At 46.5% G+C, this 27972-nt stretch overlaps 1 protein-coding gene across 2 annotated transcripts in view; it reads left to right on the top strand.

The window, feature by feature from the left end:
* Window positions 1-27972, top strand: part of SLC5A9 (solute carrier family 5 member 9) — a 702002-nt gene that overhangs the window by 506345 nt on the left and 167685 nt on the right. For both annotated transcript variants that reach the window (XM_069642236.1, XM_069642237.1), the window contains exon 6: window positions 20205-20310. In XM_069642236.1, the coding sequence (XP_069498337.1) occupies window positions 20205-20310 (106 nt within the window). The remainder of the gene's footprint in view (window positions 1-20204; window positions 20311-27972) is intronic.

Genomic DNA, 27972 nt, shown 5'->3' with positions numbered 1-27972 from the left:
GGGGCCGGGAGACATTTCACCCATTTGGTAAATATGTACTTATTGCCCCTAGAAGAGCGAATCACGGGGCCTATGAAGTCGACTTGCAAATCTGACCATGGCAGTGTCATCCCCCTCTTTTGGAGAGGCGCACGCTGTGTGAGGGATGTTGGTTGAAATTGTGCACATACAAGACACCTCTTCAAATATTGGTCAAGGTCCTGCCCCATGTGTGGCCAGTATGCAACCTCTCTTAAGATTTCAAGTGTTGTATGAAACCCCTTATGACCGGTGGTGGCCGCATCATGGACGTGACTTAACATCAGGCTTCGGAATAAGGTAGGAACTCCCCACTGATCATGGCCAGCTTGGGATTTCCTTACCAACAACCTGTCTTGGATTCGGAACATTTTTGGACATTTCATCAACACTCTAAGGTCCTCTTTCCCAATGTAATCGGTATCCGTCAGGGGAAAGTTTGCAGGGTCCTCAGTGTGTTGGTAAAACTTACCAATTATTGGATCCCCCTTCTGACCCGTGATCAAATCAGCATCTGGGGTCTCCTTACTCCATTGTGCAGTTGAAAGATCATTGTGAGCATTTGTCTGGGACCTAGTGATAGCAGTGACCTGGATTTCCCCCAACAGGGACTCAATCTCTATTAGATTCCCTTGGATGGCCCCGGTTTTGGCCAGCTGATCAGTTATTTCCAGTTTTGTCTGGCCCCTCTACTTTGGAATGACCCTTGATCTTTTTCCAGTAGATCATCATCCCATTCACTGTGACCAGACCATCAATGTTGTGAATTAACTTCCCATGTTTCAAGGGTTTGTTATTAGCATAACATGCCTCTGGTTTTCCAATTAACTAGGTGCTCCACGAACCCGTTCGGTACATAATCTGAATCTGTGATTATGACCAGTTCGTGGAGTTGATGTTGGACAGCAGTGAGGATGGCTTGAAGCACAGCCATCAATTCTGCCACCTGACTACTTCGGGGACCAATCTTGTACCCAGCGGAGGGTTCTGGGGACTCATTCATGCATACCCTATGCCGGCCACAGGTTTTCCCCGTTGTTGTCAATATGGTAAGAGCATCCATCCACATAGACAGTCGGCATTCCAAAACACTTGTCCTCTTCAAAGACTTTGTGTGTGGAATTAAGGTATGCCTCCATGTTGTCCTTGATTTTTAGACTTTCGTCCTCGAGACAGTTTTCTCTGACACAATCATGCAATCAGCCAGACCTTGCGCGAGGGGACTCTTCGTTCTTTGGCCTTATCTGACCTCCACAGGAAAGCCTTGCATTAACATAATCCAGGAAGTAATTCGGGAATTACTCAAATTTCCGGCCCGGATTCTGTCACTTTGGAGATATTGCAGAGGCTGGTGTGGAGTCTCCACTATGATGTGTTCCCCTGGATGAATGGGTGGTAATTATTTAATGCCCACACCGTTGCCAGGAGTGCCTTCTCACAATCGTTGAATTTTTCCTCCACAGAGGATAAACTTTTGCTCTCATAGGAGATTACTTTATTGACCTTGTCATGCTTTTGATATAATACTGGAGTCAAGCATGTATTAGAGAACCCTGTCTCCAAGAAAAACTCCTTGTTTCTGACAGGGTAAGCTAGGCAGGGTGCTTGTGAGAGGCTACTTTTGAGCTGTCTTTCTGCCTCAGAATATTCTGGACCCCATTCCCACTTGACCCCCCCCTTCGAGAGATGAATCAGGGGTCTAGTGATCTCTGCGTAGCCCGCAATTAACTTTCTGCTGTAATTAGTCAGTCCAAGGAGGCTCCTTAGTTCCCGCAGAGTTGTGGGGTCTTTCAGTTTCTGAAGTGCTTCCACTTTCTTTTCCTGGGGAGAGAGACCCTGAGGAGTAATCTCATGCCCCAAGAAATTAACACGGGTTCTACACCACTGTGTAAAAGGAAAGTTTTGCTCCGACGGCCCTCAACTGTGTCAGAACATAACGGATCTCCGCTATATGTTCCTCCACAGTTGAACTTTTGATGAGGACATCATCTACATAAGCCAGGTTACCCCTCGCACCCAGGTCGGGCATGGCCTTGTGTAGGAAAATGTTGAACTAATTGCCGGAGTTAAGGTATCTGAAGGGAGTCTGGGTCCATGTGTACTGCTGGCCCCCAAAGGTAAAAGCCAGTTTGTATTGGTCCTCCCTACTGACAGGCACGGTCCAGTATCCATTGGTCAGGTCTATTGCAGTGAATACCTGTGACCCCTGAATCTGGGCCAGCCCTTGGTCAATAAGCGCAGAGGCCATCGGGAAGTATGGACCTGTTTGTTGACCTCCCTAAGGTCGGCGCAGAGTATCCACTGGCCTATTTGTTTCAATATTCCCAGCACCGTATTATTGAAGGTGCTGTGTACTGGACGGATTATCCCCCGGGACTCAAGGTTCTTAATTATTTCAGTAAGGGACTCCATGGATGCGAGAGGCAAATGATATTGCTTCACAAACACTGGAGTCATGCCATGGTCCGTGGGAATTGTTGTTGTGTGGATGTCGGTGCGACCACAGTCATATGAGTCTACAGCAAAGAGATCTTGGAAATCCAAGAAAACTTGTTTCAACTTTTGCTTCTGTTCCAGAGTCACGCAGGCATCAGCTAGGTTGACTCTCTCTTCCACCATCTGCCTGAAGCCTGGAAATACTTCTGGTTTTGCTATCTCAGCGGCCTCCTCCAGCTGGGTGGAGAAGTCCCTGGTCAGAGTGCTGATTTGGACTGGAGGCTTCAGGTGGGAAAGGCAGCCCTCATGGCTACTTTTGAGCTGTTTTACTGCCTCGGATTGTTCTGGACTCCATTCCCACTTGACCCCCCCCCTTCAAGAGATGAATCAGGGGTCTGGTGATCTCTGCGTAGCCCGCAATTAACTTTCTGCTGTAATTAGTCAGTCCAAGGAGGCTCCTTAGTTCCCGCAGAGTTGTGGGGTCTTTCAGTTTCTGAAGTGCTTCCACTTTCTTTTCCTGGGGACAGAGACCCTGAGGAGTAATCTCATGCCCCGAGAAATTAACATAGGTTCTACACCACTGTGCTTTCTGAAAGGAAAGTTTTGCTCCGACGGCCCTCAACTGTGTCAGAACATAACGGATCTCCGCTATATGTTCCTCCACAGTTGAACTTTTGATGAGGACATCATCTACATAAGCCAGGTTACCCCTTGCACCCAGGTCGGGCATGGCCTTGTGTAGGAAAATGTTGAACTAATTGCCGGAGTTGAGGTATCCGAAGGGAGTCTGGGTCCATTTGTACTGCTGGCCCCGAAAGGTAAAAGCCAGTTTGTATTGGTCCTCCCTACTGACAGGCACGGTCCAGTATCCATTGGTCAGGTCTATTGCAGTGAATACCTGTGACCCCTGAATCTGGGCCAGCCCTTGGTCAATGTAGGGCAGAGGCCATCGGGAAGTATGGACCCGTTTGTTGACCTCCCTAAGGTCGGCGCAGAGTCTCCACTGGCCGTTTGGCTCCAATATTCCCAGCACCCGATTATTGAAGGTGCTGTGTACTGGACGGATTATCCCCCGGGACTCAAGGTTCTTAATTATTTCAGTAAGGGACTCCATGGATGCGAGAGGCAAACGATATTGCTTCACAAACACTGGAGTCATGCCAGGGTCGTTGGAATTGTTGTTGTGTGGATGTCGGCGCGACCACAGACATATGAGTCTAACGCAAAGAGATCTTGGAAATCCAAGAAAACTTGTTTCAACTTTTGCTTCTGTTCAAGAGTCACGCAGGCATCAGCTAGGTTGACTCTCTCTTCCACCATCTGCCTGAAGCCTGGAAATACTTCTGGTTTTGCTATCTCAGCAGACTCCTCCAGCTGGGTGGGGAAGTCCCTGGTCAGAGTGCTGATTTGGACTGGAGGCTTCAGGTGGGAAAGGCAGCCCTCATGGCTACTTTTGAGCTGTCTTACTGCCTCGGATTGTTCTGGACTCCATTGCCACTTGACCCCCCCTTCAAGAGATGAATCAGGGGTCTGGTGATCTCTGCATAGCCCGCAATTAACTTTCTGCTGTAATTAGTCAGTCCAAGGAGGCTCCTTAGTTCCCGCAGAGTTGTGGGATCTTTCAGTTTCTGAAGTGCTTCCACTTTCTTTTCCTGGGGACAGAGACCCTGAGGAGTAATCTCATGCCCCAAGAAATTAACATAGGTTCTACACCACTGTGCTTTCTGAAAGGAAAGTTTTGCTCCGACGGCCCTCAACTGTGTCAGAACATAACGGATCTCCGCTATATGTTCCTCCACAGTCGAACTTTTGATGAGGACATCATCTACATAAGCCAGGTTACCCCTTGCACCCAGGTCGGGCATGGCCTTGTGTAGGAAAATGTTGAACTAATTGCCGGAGTTGAGGTATCCGAAGGGAGTCTGGGTCCATTTGTACTGCTGGCCCCAAAGGTAAAAGCCAGTTTGTATTGGTCCTCCCTACTGACAGGCACGGTCCAGTATCCATTGGTCAGGTCTATTGCAGTGAATACCTGTGACCCCTGAATCTGGGCCAGCCCTTGGTCAATGTAGGGCCGAGGCCATCGGGAAGTATGGACCCGTTTGTTGACCTCCCTAAGGTCGGCGCAGAGTCTCCACTGGTCGTTTGGCTTCAATATTCCCAGCACCGGATTATTGACGGTGCTGTGTACTGGACGGATTATCCCCCGGGACTCAAGGTTCTTAATTATTTCAGTAAGGGACTCCATGGATGCGAGAGGCAAACGATATTGCTTCACAAACACTGGAGTCATGCCAGGGTCCGTGGGAATTGTTGTTGTGTGGATGTCGGTGCGACCACAGTCATATGAGTCTACCGCAAAGAGATCTTGGAAATCAAAGAAAACTTGTTTCAACTTTTGCTTCTGTTCCAGAGTCACGCAGGCATCAGCTAGGTTGACTCTCTCTTCCACCATCTGCCTGAAGCCTGGAAATACTTCTGGTTTTGCTATCTCAGCGGCCTCCTCCAGCTGGGTGGAGAAGTCCCTGGTCAGAGTGCTGATTTGGACTGGAGGCTTCAGGTGGGAAAGGCAGCCCTCCTGGACCTGGAAAATCACCTCATCCCTCCTGAAGTCACAAGTCACATCTTCCTTACCATAAGGGCAGGAAGTGTACACCAGGAAGTTCCCCCCATGCCGGGTAAAGATCCTGTCTGGTGTTGTACTGTCATCACTGTCACTGTCAAAACAGTCCTTGGGGATTGGTCCTAACAGTTCATTTCCTAAATCAATGGAAAAATGTCGGTCATCAACCGCCATGCCAATAATGGTGCCTGCGGCTAGAGTAATACTCTTTAAGTCGCTGTTATCCACCTCTATTGGAATGGTGTCATGTTCTATGTTGACTAATGGTGTTGGGTTTACCCCCAACCCTTGCTGTTGGAGAGAAGCATTTAGATGAATATAAGCATCAGGGTTTTTCAATTTTTGTCCTCTTTTAACTTTCACTTCCGGGGCGAATTGTCGGGTCCTTTCTCTTTAACCTGAATTTCAACTGCATAAGGTAGCAATTGAGCTGACCTAAATGCTTTTTCTGGATCATCAAAGCCCATGGGATTATCCGCTAATCGGGACCAAGCTTTGAAGTTTATTAGGTCCAATGTAGTGACAAAGCGATTGAGAATATCACTGCCTAAGTAAAAGGCGGCAGTGACGTCTCGCACGACCCAACAATTATGGACTATGCTCTTGTTGCCAATGGATATTTTGAGCATACACCTGCTTGGCAGGAGATGTTTGGAATTGGGTGCTTCCAGGTCCATTTCCCATTTGTCTATCAGTTTGAATGTGGGAATGGCTGGATCTTTTGAATTTGGCGGAACATGGCTTGGCTGATGAAGCTCTTACCGTTGTTCACACACACTCGGGCGAGAAGAGAGTCCTTCTCATCATTTAACTGAACAGGGATGAACAACTGCTCTCCAATTTGCTGAACATCAGCCAGGCTCTGAGCTGATTTCACATCTTTCTGGACTATCGGAGTGGGAATGTCTGATTGTGGATTAGTAAAGAATTTCAGAGTGTTTCCTTCCAGTGTGGAATACCACCTTAAACTGGAAGGAAGGTTAATTTTCAGAAATAAAGAGGACCCCCCCATCACCAGTCTGTTGCCCTACTGCTATTACCGTTACGTCTGGAATTTTGTTGTTCTGGAAGTGACATTCTACTTGGTCAGATTTTTGTCCAACCATGTGGCAGGTGCCGTTTAAACTAACATGGTTGGCGCTCTGTTTTAATTTTATTGTGCGGCTAGTCTGAGTCCAGAGGACCTTGTTTACGCAATCTATTAGGGGTGACAACCTTCTCAGGAGGTCATTCCCTAGTAAACAAGGGGTGCCCTCTGGAGTCACTACTATGACCGGGTGTTTCACCTTGTGTCGCCCAATTTTAATGTCCAAATCTGCAGTCCCCTCGACGGGAATTTCCTTCCTGTCAAAGTTCTGAAGTTGTCCAGGAAGAGAGGTGAGAGGAATACGGTAATTCTCCCCCCTTCCTGCATTTAGTTCATCAAAGGCCCTTTTGGACAGAAGGGTAGCTTGGGATCCAGTGTCCACCAGTGCCAAAATTGTACCCTGCCCCTGTACTTGTACCGGGGCAAAGTATCTTCCCTCCTTCTCCTCAAGGGGGCTCAGATAATGCACATTTTTGGACAACTGGTGGGCTAATTTTCTGGTTTTGGACATTGAGAGAGAAGATATTTGGGCAGGGTTCGGCAGGGAGTTTTGGGAAATTGAAATAAAAAGTTGGCAATTAGATATTGATGCGCTTTTGGGTTCCCCTGGTTCTGGTTCTGGGCCGCCCCCCCTTTTGGAGGCAGTCACCAGGATGGGTTTGAACCAAGGGTTTTCGGTATTGTTGGTTCTGGGATCGAATGATGGGCGGCGACAGCTCAATCCCCACATCTACTCAGTCTGGATTGGAATCCCTTGGACCCATTTTTCCTTGGGAGGAGTTCCCCCATCTCCGAAGGAGAAGATCCTTTTCCCAGGATCCTCTGAGGATCCCTCTCCCTCAAATTGGAAGACCTGTACCTCCTCCACAAAATGGGTCTGTTTGGGTCCTTTGTTTCTCCTACCTCCTCTCTGCTCCTTGGCTGGCAGACTTTCAGAGGTAGGAGATTTTGTTTCCTGTTCCTGGGTTTCCAGGTGCTGTTTACAAGTGGGGAAGGAAGCTTCTTCCAAGGCTTTACACCCCCCTTCCCCTTGTGCTTACTCCCTGGGAACCGGTGTGTTATCGGGGTGCTGCCCCTGTCATTGTTCTGGAGCACCAGGCCCAGAGTTTGCTGCATTCTGTGCCGGCATGCCCATCTGAGGGTTCTGCTGAGCACTTAGCACGGGACCCAGCTCCTGTGCCATGTTTTGGACCTGGCGCTTAAGTTGGGAAACCCGCTCAGGCTGATACGGGGTTCTGTTTCTCCCCTGGGCTGATCCCGGGAAGGGTAGCTATCCCTTCTCTGGTAGTACCCCGGGTTGGGAAGATTTGGGTACCCCTCCACCCTTGGCCTCCCCTCTCCCGGATTAGGTTGTCTGGGCTCAGGGAATTGGGGAAAGAAGGATGGATGATTTTGGGGTTGGAAATTGGGTGGATACCTGGGAAAAAAGTTCTGCCCAGGGTTTGGTGAATTTCTGCCCTCCTGTGGGAAGTTAGGAGGGAAGTTCCCTGGGTTGGGTGCCTGGTTGGATCCCCCCCCTTGGGCTGGAGGAGTCCACACATAACCCAGGATGGGTCGGTTTCCCTTGTAACAGGGACTTACATAATCAGGGGAGTGAGGGACCCCATTTGTGGGACTACCTCCTTGACTCCCTGTCTGTGACTGGCCCGAGGGCCTTCTGGGCTTAGAATTATTTGGTGCAGGCAGGTTTTTAGGCCCCCCCATCTCCAATTCTAAAATGGGGGAAACCTTTACCTCTGCCACCTTGGCAGCAGCAGGGGTGCTGATCGGTTTGGGACTTTTCTGCGCGTTGTTTTTATTTTCTATGGGATTCTGCACCTCATAGATCCGGGTGGCCTGTTCAATGACCTTTTCTCATGAAAATCTCTCACTAGCTGGGTCATTGTGTATTTGGGTAAGGCACGGAAAAACGTATTTACAAACTCTTTGCTGTCCGTGCGCACCCTTCTGGTAGTCTGCGCAAAGGCACGCTTCAATTCCTGCACAAATTCTTGTGGGGCCTGATCCTCACCACATTGCAAATTGTAGGCTGCCTTGCGAGCCTCTTGGGGATTTCTGTGAACAGAAATTTTTTTCAAGATGGCTGCCCTATATGTGGACCATCTTGAATGGTTTTGGTCCTCCAGCCCCGCAAAGAAACTGGAGTATTCTGGGGAGAATGTCCATTTGACATACTGAATGCAGCTACTGCTGTCCTTCAAATGGAAAGTCTCCATCATTTGCTTGTAAAGCTCCAAGTGTTCCCAAACAGAATACTTGGCGTTCTTGTGCTAAGGGGTGATGACACTCCTTATTGCCTTAATCTGTTTTAAGGGGTCCTTAAGCAAGGCCCTTTTTGCCTTATTGGCCTTTTTGGTTCGGGTAACCCTGGTCCATTCATCCTCTGACTCAGAAACACTGCTCCCAGAGGTGCCCGTCTGATCTTCCAGGTTTTCCCGGATTCTGCGAGCCTGGGAATGGCTGGCAGAATGTGGGGACCTGGTCTCCTTTGTCCTGTGACATTCAGAGGAGTCTTCAGATTCCTCCTTGCTACCAGGATTTGATGAGTACCCCCCCCCCACTGACCTAACTGGGCAGAGGTTTTCAGAATGCCCTTAGAGGGTCTACTCTCCCGGGGTTCCCCACTAAATTGCACTGTACTTAGGTGCCCATACCCGGATGCCCGCCCATCCATTCCTGGGTGGTACTGGCCTTTGAGCCCCAAACTTTTGGCTGGATGGTAATCTGCCATCCCTGTGGCCCTGTGCTCATGTGCGCCAGGGGACATGGGGGTGGCAGAGTCCAGGGACTGGGAGAGGTGAAGGCCTCTGGTACTAGGGCTACTGAGGTTATGCTCGGGTGTTTCCCTTTCCCAGCGAACCTCATCTCTATCAGACCCTGCTCCCTGTTGCCATGCAAGAGCCTGTACTTTCAGTTCCTCAGTTAAGGCCTTACTAGACTCTATCTGTCTCTCCTGCATGGCTACATGTTGCTGGAGCCTATCATTGTGCTGACAGAGAGCCTCATTCTCCCTCTGTGCTTCCTGGTTGGTCCTGGAATACTGGGCCAGTCTTTGCTGCAGGAGGATTACCTCCTGAGTCCCATCCCTACTGGCCTGTTCCTTTCTTGCCAGAGCATCTTCCACCATCCTGGTGTGCTCTAACAAGTTCTGATGCTCTTTTTGGCGGTCACCCAGTCCCTGAAGGGCTGAGTGATTTTCGTCAATTTTTTCTTTTAATTGGCAGACCTCCTGGCCTAAGGTGTCCCTTTCCTGACTAAGAGCCTGCATCTGTGCCGCCAGGTTGTCCCTTTGCCTTTGGAAGGCACCAGCTTTCTGTCACTCTTCCTCAAATTCTGTCTGGGTATCCAGGTCTTTCAGAATCAGTTTATTGCTCTCCTCATTTTCTCTATCCAATTGGCTTTTCAGGGTGGCTACCTGCTTTGTGCATGCCCTGTTGAAATCTATCTGTTGCTCCAGCCTTTTCTGGTCTTGCAGTAGGGAGTCCAAACCTTCTTGGTACTCCTTCTGCAAGGCCAGAAAACTGGTATCCTAGTCAGACTTTTCCTGTTGCAGGATACCCATATCCTCTTTTATTTTAATGAAATACTGCCTACTATCATTATCTGACTCCTGGCTCCTCTGCAGCCTCTGCTCGGAAGAGACAAGGTCAGATTGGGCATTCTCTAATGCCATCTGTTGCCTATTTGCCAGATCTTGGCCTTCAGCACATTTGTCCTGTATGGCTCCCATATACAAATATAAATATGCCACTACCCTGGCAATCTTGTTGTGCTCATCCTTGGCCTTAAGGGCCATATATAGTTCACTCAGGGCCACATGTAAGTGACCCTGACCTCTTCGTGTATCTGACCCAGTTACAGTGACCTGTTGCGCGATTGCCTGCAACCACACATTTTGGTCCTGTTCAGTCCACTCACCTCTCACAAATAGTTTATGTAAGAGGTGCTCTCAAGAATCTTGATGTCTACCAGTTGCATCATTCTGGAAATTGATTTCCTTCCTGACTTACAGAAGTTCGTATTTTATTTTGCAAAACAGACCATTTCCTTAGAGCGTTCCTTTGAGGGGTGTTTAACACAGTGTGGTGATCCAACAGGATTTATGTATCCTATCAGTTAGCACACTGTATCAAGCTGCACAAGTGATAGTCTAATCCAGAATCCCGAACGAGCTCCCAATCTGTTAATGACTTCAATCAAGCACTCCAACTAAGTCAATGCCTGGTCTGGGATGCGCAAGGGAAGCCCTTATTTACATATTTTTATGACAAGTTATAATCTGGATCATAAACCCTTATATAACGCCCCTCTCTTTGAATCCCCCTGACCTCACTGAGCCAAGAAGTAGGTTTGTTTCGCAAATTAACAGATTTATTGAAAAATTAAACTAGATATATATATCAAACTTTTATAATAAATTAATATTTGATATCACACTTAAGAATATGACAGTGATCAACAATGGATAACATTACGCTTATTTAATTACTTAGGAGTTGGTATAGAAGGGATAAGGTAGCAGAGAATACTTTTATGGTTTCAAGGAAATGCAGTGATGGAAAAGAATGCAACACAGGAATAACCTTGATATGATTTCAACAAAAGACAATGTAATCACTTTTCCCCTTTTGGCAATTCACCCGCCCCCCTTTTGCAATATAAAAAGATGAAAAGGAGAGCACACAGTCCTCAGGAATACTATCAAATGTAGTTCAGTTCCCCCCTAGCAGCCTTAGATCACAGGGATGATTTTAAAACACAGGCAAAATACTTTGAATGTGATTTGCAAAGAATGGAAAAATATGCACAAATGATTTTAATTCCCGATAGGAGATTCAGGGTAGGTGACAGCTACTTTGAATTATTTCAGGTCAACCTAACAATGATTAATATGGAATTATCAGGTTGAAAACCAATTTCAGCAATGCAAGCAAAAGCAGCTATTTTGACAGAAAACAAAATTGAGTGAAATGACAATTCGCTGCAATTTAGTCGCGTGCGTCGAGCGCGATTACGGAAAAACGATGAACAGAAAGTTGGTCGTAGGCTTGTTGGGAAGCTCAGATTCTTAGCTCTAAAATGAAAGTTAAATCTCGTTCATAGCACGTACAGTTCACAAGATGCGGACGATTTTGTGGAGGTAGATTTTCAGAAGTAAAATTAAAGTTTCAGAATGACATGTGGCGTTTTTACAGATTTGAAGTCACAGGATGGACACAACATTCTAAATGTAGTTCTGGATAAGTTGAAATGATGGGATAAGATTACTTTAAACCAAGAGATGACTATTCACAGTTCTGGCTGGATACTCACTCCTAATTTTGGACAGGAATGCGACTTCGTCACGGATCGGGTCAGGATTGGGCTGCGGTTCTCTCTCTGGACAGTCTCTGGCACCGGTTCTGTTCACAGCGGGTCCTCAGGTCTGGTCTGCGATTCAGGATCTCTGGTTCTGCTTACTGGGTCTGGATATGGCTCTGGATACAGCTCTGCTTTCTGGGCCTCGATATGGTTCTGGCCCAAGGTTCTAGCCAGAATCAAACAGCTTGCTCGGCTGTTAAATGGTTTGGTTAGGTTGCTGGGTTCTGAAGGCCTGCTGAGAAGAGTTCAGCTGTTTGGGTTAGGCCTCTCTGCTACAAAGTTCTGGCTTGGTTCTGGATCTATCTGGAGTTGAGTTCTGCATCTCTGGAGATTGTCTGGATTTTGAAGTCGTCCAGCAAAATGCTTCGCAAGAAAGTGGAAAGTGAATCCCCTCCCTGGGTTTCAGTGTTCCTTTTTATGTCTTTTGAAAATGGGTGTGTGCGTGGGCATAACTAAGCCTGCCCCTCACAACTTATCATTGGCCAAGTCCTCCTCTCTGCCTTGATTGGGGAACTGAGTTGTGTGTCATTTTTATGGCATATAGAAAGCACCTCCCCTTTGGTTTCACTTGGAAAATCAATTTTTCATAACCACACACACATGCTTCCCAGATACACAAGTTGTTGAAATTACATGTAAACATCATATATTACTTAAGGTAGGTCTCTGTTCCAACTCTGATGTTTCTAAGAGCTTGGGTTAAGAAATTACAACATATTTTCATTTTTGGCAGCTGTTGCAACATTGGTTTTTCATCAAATCTTTACACAGACCTGTACCCTCTCCCTGAGCATATTAATATAAGTTATCATGTCTCTAGCATCAATACAGTGTCTGCAGCATTAATAAATTGTGGGGTTCGGTCCCAGAACACCGTACAAAGTGGAGTTTAGACTCAAATTGTAGGTACATTTCTCATATTAAGGATCTCCAAATTGTACATTCTTGTCAGCTTGAGAGAATATTCTATGAGCGATTTAATCAAACATACATTTGGTGCAATATGAAATCCACAATTCAGTCTGGGTCCGCCCCCAGGAACTTGGTGAGTCAGAGATCACATGTCTCTCCTTCCCCCAGTGCAGTGTTGACAGTAAACACCCAAAATCAGCATATTCTATTCAGCAGAAAGAGTCTATTGTGTTGACTGAGGTCAGCAGACCAGGGGGCCACTCTCCATTTGGTTAACAGAAACCTCTGATTTCCTGCCTTCTTGTGTGGAGTTCTGAGGTGTGAAGGCTTCCCAGCCTCTTGGACTGTTAATTGAATCAGATTGTCTTCTGGGAACAGCAGGTGTTAAGAATTTTCATTAACCAGCAAGGCTTTGAAGTCCAGGCTGGCTCAGGCTCCTTTGTCAGCTACTGAAATACAGTTCTCCTGTCAGAGTTTAGACCGCTAGCGCCAGTTAGTGTCCAATGCCGGTACTGCACCTATTTTTGGGAGCTGTCTTGAATTAATACATTTCAAAAAGAAAGGATTTTACTTGATAGTATATGATCCTTGCTTGACATTGCATTGATGTGGATCTGCAGTAGAGTAAAGTAGAACACTCAACCAGAGTTGGATTTTTCTTTGGTGGTTTTGTGCCCATGATCTTAGCAATTTTTGACATTAATAAAAACAGATTTTGAACAGAACCATCTTTCTTTGCACTGGTGGGTGGCAGGTCAGGCGACCATTTTGGTGTGCGCAAAACTGCGCGTTTTTTCTGGATTCTGGCGCAAATGTGGGCTTTTCGGCCATCTTGGATTTTCTAAGCCCACAGCACCAAATTTTGCAGCATAATAACTTGAACATGGGTCAAGACACCCGACAGCGCCCACATGTGCATCTCCAAGAGTTATATGTTACCCGCTGCAAGCCGGAAGAAAAAGCAAACTGACCTGCCAAGTAACTTGCACCGGCACGTGTGTTTTAAGATCGTGCTTTTACAGTTTTCAATGCATGCTTGGTTGCAATGTCAAAGCTAAAACCTTTGATGAGCTGAGGGATCCAGGTGGCAGTCAATCGATCAATTTCTTGAGACAGATCCGAGAGCGCAAATTTCACTTGCGAAACTGATGAGCAATTTCCGAAGCAATATCCAAGGAGAATATTACAAGGGTGCCGCCGAACAGCAACCAATGTAAGGGTGCAAACAAGTAAAAGCGTTTATTTCTTGAGACAGCAGTAAAGGAGCAAGTGATGGCAGAGAAAAACAGGGCAGAAATCTAACTCATTTTTAAAAGGGCTCTATATTCATTCATCGACAGTGTTTTTTCGATGTGTTTTGGCTGATGTTATGGGGGAAATTTATCGAAATGTGTATTTTTAATTTTTGTGGGGTTACCCCAAGCCCCCACATCCCCTATTAATTTTACACTATTTCCGACCACCCCTCCTTATCCAAAAACACTATATTTATTTGTTATAGCATATCGATACTAATCACAATACAAAACAGTTATATTCAACAGAGATCAATAACTCTGAATGCCAACCTTCTCTAACCCAACATCCAACCCAATTACCAAGGCATACATTCACAATCTCACCACACAATTTGGACACCAATCACTCTCTCCTCATACACGTAAAAAACATATTATGTTGGAACATCCAAAGGTAAGAAAGGAGTGATACAACTGGTTATCACCATGCACCAATATTTCTGAGTGTGTGTGCCACTACTCTCTATCACGAGCAGACACCAATGTGACATCTATGTAATTCCTGTTACAATGCAAGAACATTTGTTTCAGAGGTCATCTTCCTCAAATACACATTTATAGTACATATAACCACTGCCAACTATAGTTTCGGTTCTGTGGGTCAATATTGCTTTTTCATGAACAAGCCTTCCTCAGGGCACATCACCTTCCCAAGGGTTGGAGATTGCATTTTCTTCATGCCCAAGGGGATCAGTCACCACCCAATCGAGGCTCAGTTGTTACACTTCCTACCCAGATGGAGCCACTCGATCTCTTACTGGACTACACCATTGCTCATCCGCGTGGCTCTCAGCATGCAGATCCAATCGCCAAAGAGTTGCATTAGCAGCTGGGAAACATAGTCATATGTTTGTTCTTCATTACAATCCAAAAACCTTTCCTCATCCTGGTTCCTATCGTTACTCCCTGGCGTCGCCAGAGGAACAATATGACAGCGGCACCCGCCTTCCAGACGCTCAACGTAGCAGGTACCCTGTGATTTATCCTGCTAACAGGGATCTTGCGCGAAAATAAGAACCAGATAACGTAAAGGTGCAATCGGAGAAGAATCAAGAGGTTGTGATCAAGAGTTTGCTGGTCTGAATTTGGATATTATTTCAGGAGACATCAGCAATACTCCATGAGGCTGATGGTGTATCGGAATCCCAAGGGATTCTCCCATCCATCAATAGACAACCATGCAGGTGCAGCACAGGCCACACATACCTTTTCTCACCGACCCATTTGCAGTTGGACTTCATACGTATCACTCTCTTCTCATGCTGTTATGCCAGGCAGTATTAATTGGCATCTGCCAATGGATCGAAAATCGAAATGCTGATGCTGTAGAACACCAATAAGCCCTCCGCCTTGAAAATTATCTAATCTCATCAGCGCTCCTACAATTTGCTTTGCATTCACCATTGACCCTTCAGAGGAAACAAGACAAATACGTGAAACTTTTCAATACACACAAGTCAGCAGCCAACATAGTGGACATAAGCATCAGAATCAATGCCCCGGAGTGATGACACTTCGGCGAGCATTCATCTGTTTAGGGCGGGGCGTAGGGGGTACATAATGACCCCACATGAGCCAAGTAAGAGTTTAGACTGTCTCTCATCCAGAAATAAAGGGTTATCCGCTAAATCCACTGTGCAATCTACTCCTGTATATGGATAAGGTATGTTCTAATGTTAAAATTCCTAATGTGTATTCATTACCATCACCCTTGTTTCATATGGATTCCACCTGAATGTATAATGTGTCCAAAGTGTTTAATGCCTATGCGCTCACACCTCTGTATGTTCCAATGCCTAGAGTGTTTATTGTATGTGTCCTCATATCTTTGTACCAGTCTTGTTTTATATGGAATGTATCGGTATGTACTTATGATCTACTATTATACATGTCCTCATGGGTTTGTTTCCCCTTTGTACAATGTAGAACACCCAGCTGCTTCCTAAGGAACAGTGAACACCAAATACAAATCTATATAAAATAAATAAATAATACACTGTAAGCCAATTAAACATGAGACTCCTATACACGGCTCTCCATTCATATTCTACCAATTTGTCTCCCCTCCAAAGTCGTATATTCACTGCTGGCCCGATCCATTTAAAAACTATGGGCTTCATTACGAGTCCGGCGGTAACTGAGGCGGTAAAACCGCCTGGTTATTGCCGGACTCGTATTACCATTCCGCCTCCGAGATTCCCAGAATTACCGGGGCATTACAACCCCGGTTTCCCGGGAATAACGGAGGCGGAATGGTGTTAATCCCCATTCCCATTGAGTCCTTTGGGACTCAATGGGAATGGGGATCATGGAAACACCGGCAGCATCTCGTAATGCTGCCGGTGTTTCCTCGTCCGCCTGCAGGCGGGCAGTGTTAAACTTGCCAGGTCAAACCTGGCGGGAACATCACCTCCCGCCTGCAGGAGTCGGGATCAGGCGGTCCGGAAACAACGGTGGCGGCGGGTTTACCGCCACCGTTATTTCCGGACCGCCTGATTTGTAATGAGGCCCTATGTTGCTTATTTAGAATCAGACCCACTTTCAGGATAAAGGCAGAAATATGGGTAAACACCTGAATCCATAATCAGTCAATGGCCCTCATTCCAACCCAGGCGTTAAGGGTTTAACGGCGCCGTCGGCACCGTTAACCCTTAACCCTTAACGCCTGATTTCCACCTTAACGCCTGCTTTTAGCAGGCGTTAAGTACCAAGGCGCTAAGCGTCCTTGGCGCTAATTACGGCACCGTATTTAGCGCCTTCCCTACTCCCATTATACCTTATGGGGCAAAAATGGGAATGGGGAAGGGTAAATGAGGATTGGGGATTTACCGCCCCACTCACCTTGCAATGGGGCGGTAAATCCACCATGGTGTAAACATAGTTTACACCATGGTGGTAAAGTAGGGAAATTACCACCTGGGTTGGAATGAGGGCCAATGAAATCGGCAAACAGGAAAGAGCAAGAGTAACCGTAGGGGTTGCTTAAAACAGACATTTCTTTTCTAGCCAGTTGCATCTTGAGGAAGGTTTGATCATTCCTGGTGCAACAAAGAAACAATATCCAATCACATGTTATTTCAAAGATGCCCCCTAATAGCTGTCTCAACATTAACTCTACGGCAGGGGTCTGCACCTTTGACTAGCCAGATGTTTTGGACTACATCTCCCATTTGCCTTAGCCACCACAGTCAATGGTAAAGACTCATGGGAGTCATAGTCCAAAACATCTGGAGAGCTGCAGGTTGCAGAACCCTGCCCTGGATCATTGTCTCGTATGGGCTTAATAATTTCCACAAACCGGTCCAAGATAAAAGCAATAATGTGTTCCCTTCATCCTTATGGGGGGTTCCCAGTCAATTGGTCGAAAAAATTTGGTCGACAGGACAATTGGTCGACACCATTTGGTCGAATGCCAAATGGTCGAAATTTTTTTTTTTTTTTTTTTACACTTTTTTTTTTTTTTTTTTTGGGGGGGTCCCCCCCCCCAACCCCCTTTTTTTTCTATTTTTTTTTTTTCGACACACGAAAACCCACAAAACACATATATATATATAAAAAAAAAAATTCGACCATTTGGCATTCGACCAAATGGTGTCGACCAAATGTCCTGTCGACCAGTTTGCTGTCGACCAATTGACTGGACACCCTTATGGGGCTTACTTGCGTCTGAAGGTAATATACATTTGGTCCAACCCCCTGTGCAAATGATACTCAGTGCTGTTTGCAGTGAAATGGATACTCTTTAGTATTACTGTCAAAAAGAGCCAGCCATTTAGAACGGGAAATTACTGCATTTCTCTGGTGATAATCACCATTTAAACTAAGCTATTTCCGTGCATGTTCCTTATTACAGAGCATGGGCTGAGCCACCACCAGTCATGGCTCGTGGAGAAATCGATCATACTTGAGGAGTTAGAGTGGGCAGTGACTGTAACTGTAACCCTACAATGTTCCCTATTCAATGCTTTAGACATGGGTTGCATTGAACTACTCTCCTTCCCCAGCAGACGCCAGACCCCCCCGAAAAGAGACCTACACTCCTTTCAATGTTGAGCCATATCGATCTATGTTATTATTGCGAAAATAAAAATACTGATTTTCTTTTTGTTTTACCCCCTTTTGACCCATATATACACAGGGCGAGACCCCCGCAACACCCTGAATACCCCTCCACCTTTTTTTATTAACTTAATCCCCCACATATATATAAGGTAAAATGGGGCTTTCGAATTTCAATGTTTTGGGATTCAAAATTATTTTGGTATGTTCCCGGGCCATAGTTTCCAGGTGTACAGCCAAGCTGTGCTGAGTAGATGGCACCTCGGAATTCTGATTCCACCAATCGCGTGAAACTTGGGAAAGGCACAGGTGCGGGGGCAGGTGGGTCTGCACTTGCGCACATGTCGCAGCAGATGATCCACTCCGTATCTTGCAACACAGGGCTACCTTGTGATACTACCCACTGAGAGGGTCTCAAGGGCTTTCCAAGGCTCAGAAGGGTTCATCTAGGCGCATCAAGGCCGTGCTGAAGCCCTGGTCTGTTCCTGGTGGGCTCAGAAGCCTGCGAGTCTGGGGGTGTGGCAGAGCATGTACTGCATCCGAAGACAAGGTACTGATCACTTATGATCCGGATAGCTGTATACAAGTGGCACAACGCAACAGCAGTCTTCAACACAGCTGTCTATGCTCTTGCCCTGACCTGTCTCTGAGGAAAGGAAGGTCTCCAAGGGACAACCCAATCCACGGTCTTAACGAAGGCAGCAGCATATAACATCCTGCCGAAACGCCATAGAAGAAGGTCAGGAAACACGACCATCTGCCCCGTCCCCACCCAAAGCTACCTCCCAGCGACGTCGACCCAGGATTGGTCAAATGACCATTACAGAAAATAAATAAAACAATGCACTAGATATCTCGTGGGTATAGAAGCACAAAATATATCACACAAACAGACACAGCTAAAGTTGGCTAAAATAAATTAAGTGAAACTACAAGAACACAATGCTTGAACTTTGTTATCTTGTAGTATAAATGTCCGAAGTATACATTATATGTGTTTGTGACAAGCCTGTGTAGTGGGGCACTTGTGATGCTCACAGTAAAAGAAGGTGTATACTATCAGAGGATAGTAAGTTGAACACAATGTTTGTCTATGTATGTTTGTAAGATTGTGTAACTAAACCACCAAAAATAAGGATCGTGCATTCGGAAATGGCCATCCTAGTTCCCTGAACACAAACTGAACAGAATGTTGTTTATCTATCACGTATATGTTTGTCTTATAAATGAATCACGGAACAATCAGGAATTACTTTTTTGGAACATCTATATGTGTCACTAGGAAATGAGAAAAATGTATAAAATGCAGGACATTGGGCCTCATTACGAGGTAGGAGGTAGCTATGGTGCTCTTAGCACCATGGCTACCCCCTTACCGCATTCCGGGTCCCGGTTCTCGGAATGGGTACTTACCGGGTCATACCAACCTTGGAGGACCTGGTAAATCCCCATTCTGAGAACCATTCCCCATTCCCATTTGAGCCCCGATAGGGCTCAATGGGAATGGGAAAGTAGCTAATAACGGTACCGCAATTTGTGATACCGTTATTAGCTCTGAAGTCCCTTAGCGGGTCCCGTCCTTAACGCCTGGTCAGACCAGGCGTTAAGGAAGGGACCCGCTAAGGGACCTCGGAATATGGAGGTAAGGGATTACCGGCACCGTACCCTTACCGGTGCCGGTAATCCCTTACCTCCTAACTCGTAATGAGGCCCATTGTCTTTCAAATATCACGAATGTTGGAGTAAGATTGTTCTGAAATTAAAAGGGGTATTCAGCACCTCAAACTAACTCATGGTATAGAATGCAAAGCTAATGCCTGCTTGAAATGTAAGTGTTGGGACACCTTTTGTTATAACAGTACAGTCTGCTCAGAGTCCTCACTATCGAGACTACCCTTCTCTTAAATATACACTAGATCATCCAAGCTTCATATCAATGAGGCTAGGGTTTCCCTCCAACATCCTGAATACCTAATAACATGTCATTTCCTCCTGCCAATTGGAATGTGGTTGTAGGATCTGTATGTTGAAGGACCCCAACTGTGGCATGTGTTCTCCAACAACATGTACACTGAGACCAATCACCCAGCTTTAGTGAAAGCTCCAATAGTCACTAGTAATGCCCCCTTCAGGTCGCTAGTTCTCATTATCCAAGTTCAAGTTCTTCATTCCACGTGTTCATTCATTGATGTATCCAATACCACATTCTGTACAGGAGGGTCCCACCCATGCCCATGTTTCCTGTAAATCCTCCTACAGTCGCCTGGCTTTCCTTATTTGCTCTTCACGGTTTGCGTTCGCTCTGAGAGGAGCATCTGCAATAAGTACCGCGATCAAGGAACGCCTCGGGCAGCCATTTTGTGTCGTGCCCCGCATCATCAAATGTGAATGTGGTTTGTCTCTCTTGCAGACGGATATCTTCTCAGGTGCGCTCTTCATCCAGATATCTCTCGGCTGGGACCTCTACCTGTCAACGGTTCTGTTACTGGTGGTGACGGCGATCTACACCATAGCGGGTAATTATGTCTGCTTCCAACGCATAATCGCTGTCGTAGAGCGCCATGGTTAGCTCGCAGGCCTCATTACAGTCACTTCGGATGGCAGTCTTGCACGTTGTCTTGGGACAATTAAGTCTCCATTGCAATGCGAGAGCTTCTGAATAATTCTGTTTCGCCGTCAGCCATTTAATTAACATGTATTTGGTATCATACAGGATAGTGTTTTTGCGACCCTGATGTGCAGAGCAAGACGCTTTCTGCGTGGCACCCCAAGGCCCGTATTTTGGCTCATTGTTCTCGTCTACACAACATTCACCGTAGAGACCTATGATATGTCTTTCTCTGCTGCCAATCAAAATATGCATGGATCTGTGTAATATGCCGGCGTGATCCCAAAGTCATAAGCAATTAGGGCTGCAGCATGACAGGAAAGCACATGTACAGCAGAGCAAGGGGCCCCCACGGCACCCTTGTGAATATTGGATGTACGCAGCCTTGAGGCCCAAGCACTGCTCCGTCACAAAAGGTTTACAATGCAAGTGCAAATTAATAGGATGGTGTGTTTTTTTGTTGTTGATGTTTTTTTTTAACGGGCTCATTTCATTAAATATGGCTTCTGAATAAAATTTAATTAAATGGGTTCTGAATTACATGTATCTCATGTTCGAAATAATAGCGGTTCCTGGCAGATTTCTCCCGCTTCTAGGTGCTGTCGTATTATTACCTGCTATTATTACCCAATGTAGTGCTTTCCAATTTATGGACTTCAGTATTAAGGGTTGCATCGACCCTGCTGTGGATTTGAACTTGTCAAGTGCAGGTATCCCTGATGTTAGTATAAAACTTATACTAACATCAGGGATGTAAGGTATGTAGCCCGTCAGCTAATAAGGGGGCGTTGTGGACGAAACAATGCTTCGAAACATGTTAATCGGCCGCATACAAGGCAACGCCCATCACCTGTGCAGCAGTGAGAATTAGATAACAGTCACCCTGTGTATCCTCTACAGCACTAACACGTCTACAGATGCAGTTATTTGAAAAGGAAACTTACTATGTTTACACACGTGACCGAGAAATGCCATCGAAAGAGAGTTCACCAAGTAAGCGCTGTCGTCCAATTTGGTATCAGCCCGCCTCTTTGCATGTTCAAATCACGCAGCATGATCGACTCAGCCCTTCATTTTTTCGATAAATTGAGTAATATTAAATGGCGGTAAGGATAACCTATGTCCTGACAACTGGAGGGATATTGAAAAAAGGGCTTCACAAGAACAGAAAAGTATTATAATCAAGAGCAAAATTCGAAGATCCACAGAATCAGTTAAATGTTTACTGATCCAAAAAAGCCAGTGCAACTTCAATAATTCAACTAGTCACATTTGGAAAAGAAGAGGGGGGGTGGGAAGAATAGAAGAAGAGGAAAATGCTATTGATGATGGTCACAAGATATCTAACCTTGGGAACGAGGCGAGGTGTGCAGAGGTGAAGAAGAAACTAGTCTGATATAAGAGAAAGGAAAAGCGCCAGAGTGGAGGAACCGCATCAGAGAAAGTGCTTATTTATGTATGTATGTATGTATGTATGTATGTATGTATGTATTTATTTATTTATTTATTTATGCATTTGTATAGCGCACCTAACCCAAAAGTATTTTTGATAGACACTTAGGAAATGCAATGCAATGTCAAATGTATTTATATGTAAATGGAATTAATTTGAAATATTTAAATGCAGTTATTTATTTCTGTAATTATTCTGTGCGAAAAGACATGGGTAGCCAGTGGGGACTCTTCGAGAAAAGGTGTGGGCGACGCTTGGCAAATTAGATGGATTGGCCAGCAGGCGTTTAGTGAACTTACTGAGTAAAGAGGAATAGTAACAAGAAAGGAGACACTGTGGTTGATACGGGGTAAGATAAGAAATGTATGCTATATTCATGGGGATTTATGCTATGCCCCACTTATATTTGCAAAGTCTCCAGGCACTCACTGATCTCAAGGAAAAGGGGTTGGTTGGGTCAGCAAGAAGAGAGGAAAAAGTGCAAGATAGCTTTGCTGCTGTGTTAACACATGCAGACAGGAATGTGTGGGTCTTTTCTTGGTGTTCTGTGTCAGAAGCATGGAAGCCTTTGTGTTCAGGGGAGAGTTTTCTTTGACTGTGGTGCAAGGATGCATTGGCAGCCTCTCTGCTATGTAGGTTTGTTGGAGAAATGTAGTGTTGATTTGTTTGATATTTGTGAGGAGGGGCGTTGAATTGCAGCAAAGTGGTGCCTTAGTCGTGATGGGGGTCGTGTGTTAGAATGTACGATTTGAGCGTGATGGTCCTGGCATCAGACAGCGGATACCTCGAAGATCAGGTTGGCGAGGGGGGCAGTCAGCCACATATAGCAAATCATGATATGGCACAGCAAGGCATGAAAAGGACATTAGCAAGCATGGAAGGTATAACAAAGCGTTAGAAGTCATAGAAAGGCGTGAAAACGTGAAAACGACCAAACGATCTGTTCTGCTTCCCTCAAGCAGCCAATGCCACGGAGGCGCGTGCAATGAAAGATGGAAAGTGTCTATTCAGATTCCATAATGTGGAAGAAAGGATGCACAGAGAAAAATGCATGGCAGAAAAGGTAGACCCTCTGTGTTGAAAGGGTTCATGGACAAAAACTGGGAGCGCATTGAAGAGTTAATAACAATAGATTGAATCCAATGATATAAGAGACAAGTACGTGGGTGGTGTCAGCCCATAGCCTAAAACAGGACTCTATGCCAGCACTAGGGGGCGCCACAGCGAGAGACAAAGCAATCTGGAAACCATGAAATCAGAAAATCATTCAGGGTCCTAATCTCTGACACATGCTCTCTGGCCCCCATTAGGATAGCAATAGCCGCGAGGCATGAAATGCCAGCCGGTTGACCCAGATTAGCTCCGTGAGTCTTTTTTTCCCCCACAGAGCTAGGCTCTGCACGCAGTTAATGCTTATGGCAATGCGGCTTTCACGCCACACTCTGAAACAGAATCACAGCCATGTTAATGCTGCCCCTGCATTTTGTCTACTTGTGTTGTTTACAGCCTGCTTGAAACTCTACCCTCCGTTTCTCATTGCGGCTAATTCTCACCAACTCTCCGCTCAGTAAAATGAAGCCCAATGTGCACCTATGAATGTTCACCAGCCTGAACCTGCCCCCCACCTTACACTTCAATGTGCGCAGCCCAGTAACCTGTTAGAGAGGCTTAGCCACGACCCAAAACAGCTGCTAGGGCTCGTCCGCTAAATCTATATCAGCCTCCTCATCATTACCTGCACATTCCCTCAGGAATCCATCCTCCCACCACCCCTGTTCAACATATTTCCATGGCACTGCTCTTGAGCACACCGCCTCACATGCTGCCAGTATGCCAACGACACATACATTTTCCTGAAACTCCACACAATACAAACGCAGCTCAGCTCTACCTCACCAGATGTCTCACCGAGCTGACTCTGATAACTGAGATCAGAGTGAAACTCGGCAGAACCAAAATGAAAGTCCTCATTCACCACACCAACGCAAGAAATCCTGGAACAGTCCAATGACCAGACGCGATAGATGCTCTATATATTGTTCCCGTCTTTGACAAAATTGCTACTCCTTGTAAAGACTGGAGGGGGTATCTGTACTCCTCTCTATATGGCACAGTCGAAGCACCGAGCACCCCAGCCAAGATTCTCTATGCGATAGCGGAGGACGAGCTATCAAGGCTTAAGCTCTTAGGAGGTGATGCGGGCTGGTTCTTCAGTCTCCACGCACCCACAAAGGAATGTCCACACACAATGTTAGTGAAAACACAGTCTTTATATAAAGGTTCAAGTATTATACACAATCACGATAACACACTTTGTTTGCTGGCAATACTATAATGGCAAATATATACAGGTCTACGTGGTACCACTCTTTAATATTGATTCCTTTGAAATGCTCCCACTGCTAACAGCCCCAAATAGCATACAAATGACATTATAAGATGAATCGACGATAGACCACAGAAAGAAAGCAAGTTAAATCACGCTATGGCAGGACAGTCTATCCCACTACCATGAGACAGTTCTATGCGAGGATCCCCCATCTGGGCAACCTGTAAATAAAGCATATTTGACAAGCCCAGTCCAATTATGCTCATTATAGTCTCAATTCCTTATAAAAGGTGCCATGACCCCAAAGTACCTGTTTCGTAGAGTTCTTCGAATAGTCATCAATGGGCCCTTCTTGAGTGCATTCCCTTTAGGGCAGGAGCCACGGGTTGTCGAGATTCTGTGAAGAAAAAGTTGAAAACTGTCATTGAGGCAGCAGCTTCGTTTCTTGCGATGCTCGTTGACGATCGGTCAAAAACGTCCTGCAAGCTGAGGCATGCAGTGACCCTCGACAATGATAGTTTGTTGCCGCAAGGAGTTAATGAAGAACTTTGGCCTAGCAAGGGCGTCGGGTTGTTAGCGTCTTTGTGGTCTTCGGTGGCAGGAAACCCACCGGCGGATTCTCCTCGGTCATCGACGACCTTGACTTTCTCCAGCTGGACAAAGTGGTCGATGATGATAAGCAAGGAGTCCTTGAATCAAATGTCTTAGGCAATGGACCGTTGCGGCTCAGGTCATTGAGCAGCACAACGTCAAGTTGTCCCCGTGTCTGGGCAACACACTTCGACTGGCTTCCAGCGGTTATAGCAAACCTATGAACCCTGGTCAACGACGATGGATTGGGGTGTCCGGGTGCTTCATTGCGGATTCCGCAGCAGTACCGTTCTCCGGTAGGCAAACTTTCAAGGGTCTGACTTCCAGGATACTTTGGCAAAGATCAGCTGGTGCACAATGGTCTCTCGTAGCTTGGGAAGAGGTCTCCTAGCCAGGTCCTCTCTTGGATTAGTTTTTGAAGGCACAGCAACTTTCATATTGCGTCGAAGGGAACAGCGGTTCACCTTCTTCTTCTGACTTCAGCTTCTGAACGATTTCCATCAGTGATAGGTCCCCAGATATACTGTTTGGTCTCTCATTCACTCTGCTGGGTCACGCTCAGCCAACCAATCATCCAGAAGGGCATTCATGCAGGCAGGCAGACAATCAGGCTCACAGTGCATTCAGGCCATTCTTCTCCATCCAGACACTCACAACACAGAATGTTGATTCGGACAAGCACCCAGCCATTCAGCACTCCACATTGCATTCATACCAGTTTCGGGCAGGGCTGTCTCAGTCATTGTGTCAAACACCAGATACTAGACACCCCTAACATGAAAAGTGTATTCGTCACACACTCCATTCACCCAGGTCCCACCTCACGGGAGTAGCCACAACATACAGTCATTGGGAAGGCTCCAGCCAGTCTGGGCTGGACTTCTTTACAATACTATATATGGAACTTCTACCCAACAGCCAGTCAGGGGGAAGGGACAGAGTCAGGGCTTCCCAGGACTTTGGGAAAACAAGGTAAAAGGCAATGGAAAGCAAGAGGCCACAGGGGCCATCTTGTCTCCTATCAGGAATCAACTGATTCCAATGGCAGGGCCTGGGTATTCCAAAATGGAGGATACTCAGAGCACCTGTCAAATTCAGCATGGAGCTGCCACCAGCCCATACCCTGCTCTGTGGGCCACCCACAGGTGCCCAAAAACATACACTATGGGTACAGGGTTGTACCCCTACCCATGGGTGCCATAAGGGTATCCCAAGGGTCTGTACACCAAACCAAAAATAGGAAGAGCCGCACTGCCAGGAGACCCACATGAACTCCGGCATGGTACAACGAGACAGAACAAACATGATAAAGGAATAAAGGACAAGGATATGGAGGCCCTGTCCCTCCAATGCATTTCAAGCATCACACTCCTTACCCTGGTAACATGTAAATGCTAATTGTCCTGCTAATCTGTCCTGCTAATTCCGAACTTAGCTGTGCCCAGTGGCTCCATTGTGTTTCCATATGTCCTGTTGTTGCTTGTCTTGTTCTGTCTCTTTGACTTGCACCCCCAGTGTTCTCCCCCAGTGTCTGCACCACCACCTCCTCCGCCCCGCTCTCATTCACCTCCCACCCCACTCTCTCTCTTCTTCCCCCTCCTCCAGTTCACCTATGGTGCTCTCTATCCAACCTATCTTCTCCAACTGTTCCTCAATCGACTATCCTATACTTCTCCCTAAGTCTAGTAGGAAGAATTTCAAAAGGATATCATGGTCTCCAACGCAGGCCTCCCTATCGCTGATAGCTACACCAGCGCTTCCTCCAGACAGACCCTCACTGATATCCTCTTTGTTGTTCTTTCGCCAGACTTATGGACCCTTCATATGGACTCTGTGCTCTCTCCTTACTCTTCCTCTCCCATTAATGGTGGCACCCATTGGGAGGCACTTCTGGCTTCCTTCTACTCCTCTAAGATCATCATTAATGTTTATCCTAAATGGCACTGTCTTGGTCCAAGACCCTCAGGCCAACCTCCCCCTCCTACCCATATCTGTGCATACCCATCCCACATGGGGTGCCTTATCAATTTCCTTACCTCTCCTGCTGTTCCCTCTCTCTGTTCTTTGGCTTCCTTGCTTCTACCCTCTGCCACTTCTCTGGCCACCTCTCTCTCCTCCTCGGCTACCTTGCCCTTTCCTCTCTACCTCTCTGCCCTCCCTCAGGTCCTTCTAACACCTCCCCAGGCAGTACCTCTGGTTTGTAGTCCTCCTGGAAGTGTTTCAAGGATGGCAACCTTCTCCACCTAGCCCCTTTTAACTCTTGCTCAGCAGTCAAGCACTCCTCTGACATCTGCCGTCTCCCGGAAGAACTCAGCCTTGATGTCCTTGGTCTCACCAAGACATCGTTCACGACCAGCTCTGTCACGAGCTTTGACACTCTCCTTCCTGATGGCTAAAATATCCTCTGCACACCCAGACTCAACCGTTCCAGTGGGTGGGGTGTAGCCTTGATCTTGCCGGAGTGGATTCCTGCCTCTATCATTCCTATGCAGGCCTAACCCGCCTTTAAATGCCCAGCCTGTTGGCTATCTCTCTCTCCTGGCCACTCTCTCATAGTGGCTACTATGTACCGGCCACCTGGTCAGATCACCCCCTTCCTCTCCGAGTGGGCGGACCTCTCTTCCTCCCTCTATGCCTCTACCACTCAACTCCTTGGAGAGTTCAACACAGGACTCTTTTGCGACCTTTGTCATTCTCTCTCTCTTTCCATTCTTCCCTTTGACCCGACTCCCTTTGCAGGACACACTCTTGATGCTCTGATCTCCTCAGACCTCCCTCTCTCTTACCCTCTCACCACTCCTCTCTCCTGGAATGATCACTTTCACCTCTCCACTCATCTCTTTTCCTCTACCCCACAGGCCAAATCTACCCCCACACTGTCACCCACCTTCTCAGTCATTCGACCCATTAAGCGTGTGCCAGTTGAGGCTTTTGCCACATCATTCTCCTCCCCTTCCGTACCTCTGGCTGACTCACACCCTGACACAGACCTTTCCCTGCTCCACTCTGCTATCTCTGATACTCTTGGTGTACTTGACCCTGTCATGAGGATCCGCATGAAGCCCAAAATCAAATACAACTCCTGGTATGACTCAGACCTCATCACCCTTACACACAAGTGTAGGGTGGCTGAGAGGAAATGGTTGAGCAATACCGACTCTATGTCCTCACTAAGACGAGAGCACACTTCAAGCCCG

The sequence above is a fragment of the Ambystoma mexicanum genome, chromosome 1q (genome assembly GCF_040938575.1).
Source record: "Ambystoma mexicanum isolate Mex_15411 chromosome 1q, UKY_AmexF1_1, whole genome shotgun sequence".
In the NCBI taxonomy this organism is placed as follows: domain Eukaryota; kingdom Metazoa; phylum Chordata; class Amphibia; order Caudata; family Ambystomatidae; genus Ambystoma; species Ambystoma mexicanum.
Note: the sequence above shows the minus strand (reverse complement) of the source record. Positions and strands in the feature narration are given on the sequence as shown.